Source organism: Ochotona princeps, chromosome 28, assembly GCF_030435755.1.
Source record: "Ochotona princeps isolate mOchPri1 chromosome 28, mOchPri1.hap1, whole genome shotgun sequence".
Taxonomy (NCBI): Eukaryota; Metazoa; Chordata; class Mammalia; order Lagomorpha; family Ochotonidae; genus Ochotona; species Ochotona princeps.
Genome location: NC_080859.1, coordinates 23020142 through 23032525, shown reverse-complemented (window position 1 = coordinate 23032525; position 12384 = coordinate 23020142). Strand labels below are relative to the sequence as shown.

At 47.6% G+C, this 12384-nt stretch overlaps 1 protein-coding gene across 1 annotated transcript in view; it reads left to right on the top strand.

The window, feature by feature from the left end:
* Nucleotides 1-1787: 1787 nt before the first annotated feature.
* The window catches only part of BDP1 (B double prime 1, subunit of RNA polymerase III transcription initiation factor IIIB), a 70929-nt gene continuing 60332 nt past the window's right edge, over nucleotides 1788-12384 (top strand). Inside the window, exons 1-6 of the mRNA XM_058656200.1 lie at nucleotides 1788-2357; nucleotides 5135-5408; nucleotides 7347-7456; nucleotides 8931-8990; nucleotides 10050-10178; nucleotides 11568-11701. Coding sequence (XP_058512183.1) covers nucleotides 2140-2357; nucleotides 5135-5408; nucleotides 7347-7456; nucleotides 8931-8990; nucleotides 10050-10178; nucleotides 11568-11701 — 925 coding nt within the window. The 5' untranslated portion in view covers nucleotides 1788-2139. The remainder of the gene's footprint in view (nucleotides 2358-5134; nucleotides 5409-7346; nucleotides 7457-8930; nucleotides 8991-10049; nucleotides 10179-11567; nucleotides 11702-12384) is intronic.

Below are 12384 nucleotides of genomic sequence, written 5' to 3'. Positions count from 1 at the left end.
GCCAGAGTAGCCTGTGAAACCCCCAGCAACTCCGATGTAGGAGGCGGGCGTCTTAAGCCCCCAAGGTGGCTCTCAGGACAAATGCCCACTTGGTTTTACTGAACTCTTTGTTTTGGAGGATTTCAACTAGCTGCAAAAGTATGGAAAGTACTATAGTGTACTTCCAAGTGCGCATGGCCAGACTTCAGTCCGTCATTAAATTACCTACTTCAGGAAAGGTGAGAGGCAAAGTGAGGGCTCTGCACTTAAAACATCAGCTTTGAAAGCTTAGCTCTACCAATCCACAATTACGTCACCTTGGGCACATGATCTCATTGCATTGAAGCCTTCTCAAGCTTTGTGAGCAGGAGGTCATTGCACTTCACACATCAAGTCAGTGTGTAACGTAACAAAGTGCCCATCACACGATGACAGCCAACCGCCCTGGCTATTATTATTATTCGTTCATGCCCCTCCTGCTCTCCACTTGGCAAACCTCCTCTTGGGCAGCGAGAGAGGCTGGACTTTGAGATAGCTGCTCATCCGGGCGAAAGCAAGCGATTTGGGGTTGCAAGATGAGTGTGATAACATTATTTCTGTATTTTTCTCAGTTTGTAGTCTGAGTTATTTACAGTTGAAAAGTGTTTTAGACGTAGGGGCACACATGATATGTACTAGATACACTGGATGTATTACTAGGGAAAATTGGAGATTAAAAGAATATCAGATGCTGCTAAGAATGTCCTGCATAACTTGAGTGTGTGAACAAACACATTATGCCTTCATAATCAACCATAAAAGTTAGATCTCATTTCCACCCCTTTCCTGGTGGGCAGTTAAATCCTCGTTGTTAATGACTGCCCCACTGCAAGCTTGTGGGTATGTCCTGGACTTTGTAGTGGAAAGGCCTTATTCATCTTCAGTTTATTTCAAAAGTCTGTCCAGAGGTGCCTGGGCCTGGCCGTCAGGATTCTCCAGGAAGCTCAGCTGTCTTCTTCTGCAAGTGCTTGGGCTTCTTTCCGCCCCTCTGAAGTCTCTCACGTTTCTAGGAATCCAGCCCTCGGAGGTGTCCATTTTCCAGAGGAACGGCTGCTTGCCCAAGAACTGGCTCTCAGCTTAGCCGCGCTGCCCGCAGAGGCCCTGCCCTTGTCTCCTCCCTCAGAATGGAAGAAAACCATTCACCACCGAATGCTTCTGACTTCTTGTTACGAATGTAGCACGATGTTCCACCAGAATTCTCTTTGCTTCCAAGGAGAGGGTCAGGGCTTTGTTTCCAACGTATGGGGGGAATTTGTATCACCATTTCTGTGGTCCTGTTGGCAGGACACGGGTAAGCTCATCTCTCTTCTCTAGCTGTTTTTCCTAACAGATACTTTTACGGCATAACACATTCTTCAGTTACATTGTTTATTTACTTGCTGTATGCTCGCCTCTTCTAGCCAGAAAGTTCTGTTCAGCTCTCTCCTGCAGCCTCCCAGGGCAGGTGAATACTCGACTTAATGAAGGCTTGTGGGAGGGTAATACATCAATATTTAAAAAAATATTGAAGGCTGTTCCTTCTATACGTTTCTCCGAAACCCAGTTTCTCTCCCGTGAGGTAACCATTACCAGTTTCTTCACAGCAGCGATGCTCATGTATGTTTTTCCTCAAGTCGGAAGTTCTAATCTCTGACGTATACTGGTGAGCGGGCGATTAAATTGCTTTTCAGGGGGCCTCTAAAAACCAGCATCCGTGAAAGTTCCATCTGAGGAGCAGGCGGCCTCCTTTCCCTCTTTTCAAAAACTCCTCCGGACGTCTTGGATAACGTGAAGTGTAAGCGTCTCCATTTCCGGCTCACCCGTCACCCAGGCCGGGTCGCTTGGCAGTTGCCATGACTCCCGGCGCCCAGCGCCTGACGCCCTCCGCGGCGCGGACTGATGACGCAGCGGCTCCGTCGCCCGCTGAAGGTGGGGGAGCCGGGGAGGAGGGAAGTAGCTTGGTGTGGCAGGGTCATGAAGAAGAGGCGGCGGTGGGCGAGTGGCGGCGGCGGCGGTGGCGGGGGCGCACAGCGGCGGTAGCTGCCTGCTCGGGGAGGGAAGAGTCGTTCCTAACCCGTGGGCGTCGGGGCCGGGGCCGGGGCCGGGGCTCGGGGCCTTCTCCCCGGGCCCCCGGGCTCCGCCATGATCCGCAGGGCACGCCTTAGCGTGAAGCCGAACGTCAGGCCGGGTGTCGGTGCCAGGGCCGCCGGCACCGCCGTCCTTCCGCGTGGACGGGAGCCCCGCAGGCCGCCAGAGCCCGCCGAGCCCGCCGAGCCCCCCGAAGTCCCCGAGCCCCCCGAAGTCCCCGAGCCCCCCGAAGCGCCCGCGGCCGAGCCCCCGGAGAAGGCGCCCGAGCGCAGGTAGGCTCGTTGGGGAGGGAGCCCTTTGGTCTGCCGCGCAGCCCCACGTCCCCGGCCCGAGACCCCACATCGCCCGCCCCGCCGTCGGAGAGGAGGGCCGGGAGCGGGGGAGCACACTGAGCTGCAGGCAAGCTCGAACGGCGTGGCTGTGGCCTGGGGTGGAGACCAGCGCCTTCTCCTGGCTCTGGGCGAGATGCCGGTGTGATGGTCCCGGGGTATCCGCTGGAAAAAGTTAATTAACCTGGTTTAAATTTTTTTTTTTTCTGCTGAACATTGCTGGAAAGATCTATATATTTCAAATATCACCTTATACGGAGAATTATTGTGCAGGTTCGAATAACTGGTAAAAACACAGGACAGGGCAGAATGATTGCTGATGAAGTTTGTGTTTTTTTTTAGAGTAACAGACATGTCAGTGTGAGGGTCAGTATCTGTAGGATGTTCTCATTGGAGGAAGCCAGGAAACACACTTCTAAATGACAGTGTGGTGGTACAGACTTTGTGGATGTCCAGAAAGACATGAACATTTCCTGTTATGCACAGATACTGTTTCTGCTTCCGGAGGGGTTAGGCTGATACGTCAGCAATGTCTCTCCGATGTCTTGTGATCCTCAAGTTTCTTTTTTCTTTTGTTAATATTTATTTACTTTCATTGGAAAGGCAGATTTACAGAAAGAAGGAGAGACACAGATCTTCCATCCACTGATTGACTCCCCAAGTGACTGCAACAACCAGAGCTGAGCCTATCCAAAGCCAGAAGCCAGTAGCTTCTTCAGGGTCTCCCATGTGTGTGGGTGCAGGGTCCCCCACGTGGGTATAGAGTCCCAAGGCTTTGGGCTATCCTGGACTGCTGTTCCAGGCCACTGGCAGGGAGCTGGAAGGGAAATGGAGCAGCTGGGATATGAACCAGCGCCCATATGGGATCCCAGTGCATGCAAGGGGAGGATTTAGCCACTAGGTTACTTTGTCAGGCCAGATCCCAGAGTTTCTTACATGAACCTGTTTCAAAATTTCTACCCTAAAAAGGAGATACTGGTATCACTTTTTCTTTGAGATTTATTCGTCTGAATGACAGAGTTACAGAGAGAACGACCTTCCATCCGCTGGTTTATTCTCCAAATGGCCATGAGGATTAGGGCTGGGCAAGCTGGAAGTGGGGGTCGGGTGGGTGTGAGGGTCGGGGGTTGGGGAGGGTCAGGAGTTTCTTCCAGGTCTCCCATGTGGGTAGCACTTCAGTTCGTTTCCCAGGTCGTTTTCCAGGAGTGGATGGATCAGCCTAGCTGGAACTGGCATCCCTATGGGACACTAACGTTGCAAGCTGTGGGTTTGCCCCTCTATGCTCAAAGCCCAGCCCCATCAATCACTGTTAGTAAAATTCTCAGATTTTCCCAACTCTACACGATTGTATAATTGATAAGGAATAAATGACTTTCAGTCTGCAGGCTGGAGACATTAATGTGTTAGCATTGTTCTTGTTTTTTTTTTTAAGCTGACTTTGAGAGGATACTTTTTTAAAAAAGATTTATTTATTTTTATTATAAAGTCTGATATATACAGAGAGGAGAAGAGTCAGAGAGAAATACCTTCCGTCCGATGATTCATTCCCCAAGTGACTGCAACAGCCCATGCTGCGCCGATCCGAAGCCAGGAGCCAGGGACTTCCTCCAGGTCTCCCATGCAGGTGCAGGGTCCCAAGGCTTTGGGCCATCCTCTGCTGCTTTCCCAGGCCACAAGCAGGGAGCTGGATGGGAAGTAAGGCTTCAGGAATTAAAACTGGAGCCCATATGGTATCCTGGTGCATGCAAGGGGCGGACTCCAGCTTCTAGGCCACGGCGCCGGGTCCGAGAGGATACTTTTTTTTTTAAAGACTTTATTTATTTTTATTACAAAGTCAGATATACAGAGAGGAGGAGAGACAGAGAGGAAGATCCTCCGTCCGATGATTCACTCCCCAAGTGACCGGAACGGCCGGTTCTGTGCTGATCCGAAGCCGGGAACCAGGAAACTCTTCTGGGTCTCCCACGCAGGTGCAGGGTCCCAAGGCTTTGGGCCGTCCTTGACTGCTCTCCCAGGTCACAAACAAGGAGCTGGTTGGGAAATGGAGCTGCAGGGGATTAGAATCGGCACCCATATGGGATCCCGGGGCGCCCAAGGCGAGGACTTTAGCCACTAGGCCATGCCGCTGGGCCCGAGAGGATACTTTTTAAATCTTGCAGTATTTTTGTGGATCTCTGCTAGTTGTAAAAATCCTTGGAGTGGGCTCGGTGCGATAGTGCAGTGGTTAAAGTGATCGCCTTGCACGCGCTGGGATCGCATATGGGCTCTGGTTCATGTCCCAGAGCACCACTTCCCATCCAGCTCCCTTCTTGTGGCCTGAGAAAGCAGTCGAGGACGGTCCAAAACCTTGAGACCTTGCACCCATGTGGGAGACCTGGAAGAAGCTCCTGGCTCCTGGCTTCGGATCAGCTCAGCTCCAGCCGCTGTGGCCGCTTGGTGAGTGAAGCATCGGACGAGGTTTATTCTGGAACTCTTGCTGGTGCAAAGGCTCAAGTACTTGGGCCACCTGCTGCTGCTCTCCCATGTGCATTGTCGAGAGCTGCATCAGAAGTGGAGCAACCCGGATTCAAGCTGACACTGTGTGTGGGGGTGCTGGACCTGCAGGCCGTGGCTTCCCCTGGGATCCCAGAGCACCAGCCCTTCGTATTAGATCGTGAAAACCAGCACATAGGAAAGAAGATCCATGGTGGCTTCTGTTTTTCCTTTTTCCATTTCAACAGTGATGAAAAGATTGATGGTGGGAATGATGTTGAAGAATCCAGTCAACCTCCTGCCGTTCCGCAGAGAAGAAAGCGAGTGTCGGGCACGTCTGGTGTCCTTCAGGCAGATGTCACGGTTCCTTCAGAATGTCCTCCTGTGTCCACCGCTAACGAGGATGCTGCACAGCCAGACCCCGTTCCGGCAAAGGAGAAGCCGCCGTGCTCAGACCGCTACCGAATATACAAAGCCCAGAAGCTGCGGGAGATGTTAAAAGAAGAGCTGCGCAAGGAGAAGGTAAAGGAGAAGGGCTGCTGGCTTCCAGGCACTGCTGTCTGTGTTGGCAGGTGTCCTTGGCGACAGTAATAAGCCTCCTTAGCGTTTTACTGGGTAATAAAGCCAAATAAGTTTGCTTCCGTTTTTTTTAAGCATGTTTAAAAGGATTTATTTTTATTAGAAACACAGCTTTTACAGAGAGAAAGAGGCAGAAAGTTCTTTCATCCACTGGTTTACTCCCCACCTGGCTACAGTGGCTTGATTTGAGCCGATCTGAAGCCAGGAGCCAGGAGCCTCCCCTGGATCTCCCCTTGTGGGTGCAGGGTCCCGTCCTAAGCCGCTTTCCCAGGCCATAAGCACCGAGGTGGCTGGGAAGTAGAGCAGGCGGGACATGAACCGGTATCTGCTTGTGATGCCTGCTTGCAGGTGGAGTATTAGCCAACTGAGCCATTGCAGCAGCCCCGCATTCCTTATGGTTTGTCATGTGGGCATCTCAGGCTGGACCTTAAGTCCTGCCCCAAGCAGCTGCCTGACATACTCTACATGTATGTTTTTTCATGTTTGTGAAGATAGTTTTATGTCCTGCATATACACACAAGAATGCTTCTGTGGTCAGGTGTTTTATTTAAAGATGTTCAAATGTGTTTATTTGAATTAAGAGAAACGCAGTTGAGCCACATGAGTCAATAATTTTTTTAAAAAAGGTTTATTGATTTGAAAGGTAGAATTAGAGAACAAGAAGGAGACGGGGAAGTCTTGGGGCTGCAGCGGCTGTGCCTGGGGCAGGAATTCCTTCTAGCTGTTCCACTAGAGTGACAGGGATAAGGTGCTTGGGCCGACTTCCGCTGCTTCCCCAGGCATGTCCTCCGGGAGCTGGCAGCTTCACTGGCTGAGCTGAACACCAGCCCTGGTAGTGTTTTCTGATCTGAATGAAATCCATATTCCTGTGAGTCATGAAGGTGTGTTTATTTTCCCCTCTAATCTAGGAGTTAGATACCAATTGAAAGTGCAGACTTATCCCTGACTGGCTCCGTGACTTGGCCAGTTTCCTTCCTGGCAAGTAGGGCTGACATTACTGAAGATTAAATGAGTTAATAGGTGTGATCTGCATTTGGACTAGTTTATGACAAAAACAGTATACCCAACAAATGTCAGCTGTTTTTTTTTTTTTTTTTTTAAGATTTATTTGAAAGACAGAATTAAATATAGAGAGAGAGACAGATATCTGCCATCCCTTGGCTCATTCCCAAAATGGGCACGGCAGCGCAGCTGAGCTGCTCTGTAACCAGGAGCCGGGGACTTCCTCCAGGGCTGCTTTATGGGTGTGCGGCCACAAGGACTGGGTGTATTCTGCTTTCCTGGGTCATTAGCAGAGAGCTGGGGCAAAGTGGAGCAACGGGGACTAGATCTGACGTGCCATTTTTAGTTTTAGCTTTTTTTTTTTTTTTTAGTTTTATTTTTATTGGAAAGGCAGATATAGAGAGAAGGACGTATAGAGGGAAAAATCTACCTTCCTTTGGTTCTCCAAGTGGCTGCAACACCTGAGCTAAGCCCATCTGAAGCCAGGAGCCAGGAGCGTCTTCTGGGTCTCCCATGTGGGTGCAGGGTCTCCAGGCCTTGGACCATCGTCTACTGCTTTTCTAGGCTACAGGCAGGGAGCTGACTGGGAAGTGGAGCCACCGAGAGTAGGCTCCAGTATCCATCCTGGTGTATACAAGGCGAGGGTTTTAGCCATTAGGCTGTTGCGCCAGTCCCCACTTTTGGTTTTTAAAAATTGTTAAGAAAATATGCTACAATTTTGTAATACTTCATGAAATTTCCTCCCAATTTAGGCATATTAGAAGTGATTATGAAAACATTTGTAAGGAATGTAAATGTAAATCTAAACTGTATATTTGAACCTACTATGTTTGAAACTGTGTATTTCTAACATAAAATTGGATGTGTGTGTGCATACAGAAACAGTGGAAGAACAAATGTGCTATAAGTGAATGTCAGAAGCCGCTGGATCGTTCAAAAATGACTATGAGAGACTTCATATATTACCTACCAGAGAGCAACCCAATGACGTAAGTAAAATTTGTTTCTATTGTAGATTCCTTTTTATTTTTAAAGATTTATTTTTAATTGGAATGGCAGATTTACGGAGAGAAGTAGAGACAGAAAGCTTCCATTCTGCTGGTTCACTCCCCAGATGGCCACAATGGCTGGAGCTGAGCTGATGCAAAGCCAGGAGCCAATAGCCTTTTTCTAGGTCCCTGAAGCAGATGCAGGGTCCTAATGCTTTGGACCATCCTCTACTGCTTTTCCGGGCCATAAGCAGGGAGCAGGATGGGAAGTGGGGCAGCCCGGACACTGCCTGGTGCCCATATGGGATCCTGGCGAGCAGGGTAGGAGTTTAGCCACTGAGCCATCGCACCAGGTCCTTCTGTTGCAGATTCTTGAGGTTATGTCGTGAGTTCAGTAGAGCATTCATTGTGCAGTTGCAGTATCGCAAATAACTTTTTTTTTAAAAGATGTATTTATTTTATTACAAAGTCAGATATACAGAGAGGAGGAGAGACAGAGAGGAAGATCTTTCATCCGATAATTCACTCCCCAAGTGAGTGCAATGGCTGGTGCTGTGCCGATCCGAAGCCGGGAACCTGGAACCTCTTCCGGGTCTCCCACGTGGGTGCAGTGTCCCAATGCATTGGGCCGTCCTCGACTGCTTTCCCAGGCCACAGGCAGGGAGCTGGATGGGAAGTAGAGCTGCCGGGATTAGAACCGGCGCCCATATGGGATCCCGGGGCTTTCAAGGCGAGGACTTTAGCCGCTAGGCCACGCCACTGGACCCTCAAATAATTTTTTTATGGGAGTGATAAATGATACTCTTTATCTCTGAGATTAAAAGTAAGATTCCTTTGTTATCTTCAGTACTAGCATTAGTAAAGGCAACTAGGCCACTTTTTTGTAATCAAGATTGCAGTTTGCTAATTAACTATGTAGGGATTGTCAAAAATATAATAAAAAATGAATGGAAATTAAAAAAAAGATTGCAGTTTGAATTGTATGCTATGATCTGATCTAAAGGAGTGGTTCAGTCTTTTGGGCTGCTTTGTAATGAAATACAGTGGTGATTTGATTTACCAACTGTTTCAAGAACAAAGCTGCTTTAATCAAAGCTGGCCTGGACAAGTAGAGGACAGGGCCGCCAGCAGGTTCATAATAGGTGTATTGTTGGCAAGTAGAGGGAGGAGTAGTGACATACCCAGTAGACTAGGTTTTTGGCCCGGTTGAAAAGCCGGATAGGTCGCTTCACGCCGTGTGGCTAAGCGCCTCCTTTCCTTGAGGAATTAGAGGGTAAGAGTGTTTCCTCACTATGTTGTAAAATTCTTGACTGAAAAGCTGATTTTTGGCCTGTGCCATTAGTAGTGAAGTGCTGAGTTGTGTTAATAAAAAACCAAAGGGAAGTTAGAATCATTTCCTCTCACCTACAGATCGCACTCATACGCTGTGCGTTGTTCATGTGTTAACATAAGTTCTGTTATTTGCATTTGCTAGTTCTTCACTGGAACAGGAAAAGAAAACGGAGAAAGCATTGCCTTCAGTCCAGACCAAAGAGTAAGCGTCCCATCTTCTTTATTCTATCTATTTTAGTATGGGTACGGTTTTTTTTTTTTTTTTTAATGAAATTTTTTAGAAAATTTTTTTTACAGAAAAGAAAGTTGTCAAGTGATATTTTGCTGAATTTTAAAAGTGGACTCACTTAACAAGAAAAAAGTTGCTGCTTTCTTTAAGTGAATATAAAAGTGCTACTTGTATAACTGGTTAATTTGATTTAAATTAAGGTGTTTAGAATGAAAGAGTTTTTGTTCTAAGATTTCTTCATTCGTTTGAAAGCAGCGCTAGAGAGAGGCAGAGACAGAGGAGAACCTCCAGTTGCTGCTTCACTTCCCAGCTGGCAAAACAGCCGGAGCTGGACTGCTGCCAAAGCCGCGTGCCAGGACTTTTCCTGCGTCTCCCACATGGGTGCAGAGGTCTGTGGATGTGGGCCGTCTGCTGCTGTCCCAGGTCGATGAGCAGGGAGCTGGATGGAAGTGGAGCAGCTGGGACTCAGGGACTCCTGCGGTGTCCATGTGAGAAGCTAGCATCACAGAGAGAGGCTTTACCTGCCGGGCCCCAACTCTGCCTCCAGAGGTTCTATTTGAATTTAGGGTATACGTTTCCTACCAAAGCAAGCATGATTTTAGGGTAATGATATAGCTGCATGGTACAGAATTCAAAAGAAAGAAAAGGAAATACTGAAATTTCCATTTTTTTGTTGACGTGAATGTATTCATTGAAAGGCAGAACAGAGAGGCGAGAGCTCTTCTGTTGCCTGGCTTCCCCCTGTAACGGTGGGGCTGTTCCAGGGCAGAGCCAGCAACACGGAATTCTGACTGGGTCTCCCAGAGGAGGGGCAGGGGCCCCAGCACTGCCGCGCACCTCTGCTTTCCCAGGTGCTGTGCGTGTGTGTGCAGCTGAAGCAGAAGCTGGAATTCAAACTGCCGCTCAGCTGTGTGCTCCCCGCCTTGCTAGCAGGGCCTTAGCTTGCTGCATTGCAGCACCAGCCCACATCACAGCTCTGCTGGAAACCCTTTTCATGGCTTTATGAATTAAGCCTGTCTTTACTTTGGGTAGGCAAGAAAATAAGAACACTGCAGATGCAGAAGGCAGTGAAGAAGTGGAAGAGGAGGCAGATGAAGGGCCATTGCTGGTCCCTCGAGTGAAAGTGGCCGAAGATGGTTCTATTATTTTGGATGAAGAAAGGTAGGTTAAAAATTTGTGTATTTTATAATGAGAGAATACTGATGTGTCTGTTATGGACTCTGCTGTATTTGCACATTATGGTTGTAATGGCAGAGTGGGTTATATTCATCTATAATGTGTGATCATTTGAATATGGTGTTACTGTGTCCAGTCATCAATGATATTACCCTCGTCTTGCTCATGTTCTGGTCAGTGAGTTGAGCTGTTGAATATTCATGTCCTGGGCTCCACCAGGGTTAGCGAGGGTAGGTTTCTTGGATTCAGTTTTGCACTCAATGTGCAAGTTTTCATATTACCAACTAAAGTCACATATGCAGTGGGACCTATGCTTAACATCTTGCGGCTTTTCTTATTATGAAGTCTAAATCATCTTCTGGTTTTCAGTAATAACAATAAGCCTCTCATATTTGACATGGTGGAATTTAGTTGACTTTTGTTTTAAAGATTTATTTATTTTTATTGGAAAAACAGATATACAGAGAGGAAGAGAGAGACAGAAAAATCTTTCATCCAATGATTCACTCCCCAAGTGGCTGCAATGGCCAGTGCTGTGCCGATCTGGCTCCAGGAGCCTGGAACTTCTTTCCGGGTCTCCCACACAGGTGCAGGGTCCCAATGCTCTGGGCTGTCCTTGACTGCTTTCCCAGGCCACAAGCAGGGAGCTGGATGGGAAGCGGGACTGCCGGGATTAGAACCGGCGCCCATATGGGATCCCAGTGCATTCAAGGTAAGGACTTGAGCTGCTAGGCCATGGTGCCAGGCCCTTGGCTTTTAACGTATATATTTTTATGTTTTTTCATTTTAAAGCATATATTTTTAAAAAAACGAGTAGGATATATTTTAACAGTTTGAAAAAGTTTGCAGTTAAATTTTATTGTTGTAAATATTGCAAATTCTATGATCATGCAAATACATGTTTTCGCATAATTTTACTGTGTGTTGATGATTTTATTGGTTATTAAAGCAGTATTTAACTTCTTTGTCTGCAGGAATATAAAATGTGAGCATAAAATGCTTGTGTTTCTCGGTCTAGCCATGTGCCTGTCGCAGTACTGTATGTTGACTGTAGGAAGTGTTTCAGATAATCCAAAGCTGTTTTGTGAGTTTCATGTTGCTGATAAGAGTTTTTAATCTATATTTTCTTCTGCCTTCTTGGAATCATGTATTAAGTAAAAAAATAGGATATGCTTAGAAAATATGCTTCTTCCCCGTTGTAGTGTATGTGCTGCTGAAGCAAGCCTGGAAATAAACACAAACACTGTGAGATGGGTATTGTTATACCTCGGGTGTGGTTGCTGTGGCAGATTGCAAAATGGAACTATTTAAATATCATTTGCCTTTGTTTTCTGACTTGTTTCTGATGTGGATTTATTTGGAAATTTCTTTCAGTTTGACGGTAGAGGTTTTAAGGACAAAAGGCCCCTGTGTTGTTGAGGAGAATGACCCTATATTTGAGCGTGGTTCCACAACTACATACTCCAGCTTTAGGAAAAGCTGCTACTCTAAACCATGGTCAAACAAAGGTAACCAAGCGTTGTTTGAAATTGTATGTTATGTATTCCTCCTATCCCCACTATACTTTTTTTTTTTTGTAAGATTTATTTATTTTTATTGGAAAGGCAGATTTCCAGAGAAGAGAAACAGAAAGATCTTCCACTTACTGGTTCACTCCCCAGATGGCCAACCTGAAGCCAGGAGCCTCCTCCTGGTTTCCCACGCAGATGCAGGGTCCCAAGGCTCTGGGCCATCCTCGACTGCTTTCTCAGGCCACAGGCATGGAGCTGGTTGGGAAGTGGAGCAGCTGGGACTTGATTTGGCACTAATATGGGTTGTAGGTTGTGATGAGCCCATCAAGCTGTGGCGTGACCTCCTGTTCGCCCCAGTCAGTGATGGAATTATGTCTCGTTCTATTTAAGAGTGTGTTTTTGTTGTTTCATTGTTTTTTAATTGTATGTTATTTGAAAGGTGGAGAGGCAGCGATCTTCCATCTACTCGTTGACCCTGCAGACAGATTGGCTCATAGCTGGAGCCAGGGCCTTCCAGATTGGCTCAGAAGTACTGTCTGTGTGTGGTCAGGATCCAGTGCTGGCCTGCTGCCTCCAGCCCCCAGCAGGAAGCTGGGCTGGCAGCTGGAGTAACTGGGACCACACCAGGCATCCCAGGTCCTGTCCTCCATAACTACTGTGCCACCTCCCTGCCGAAGAAA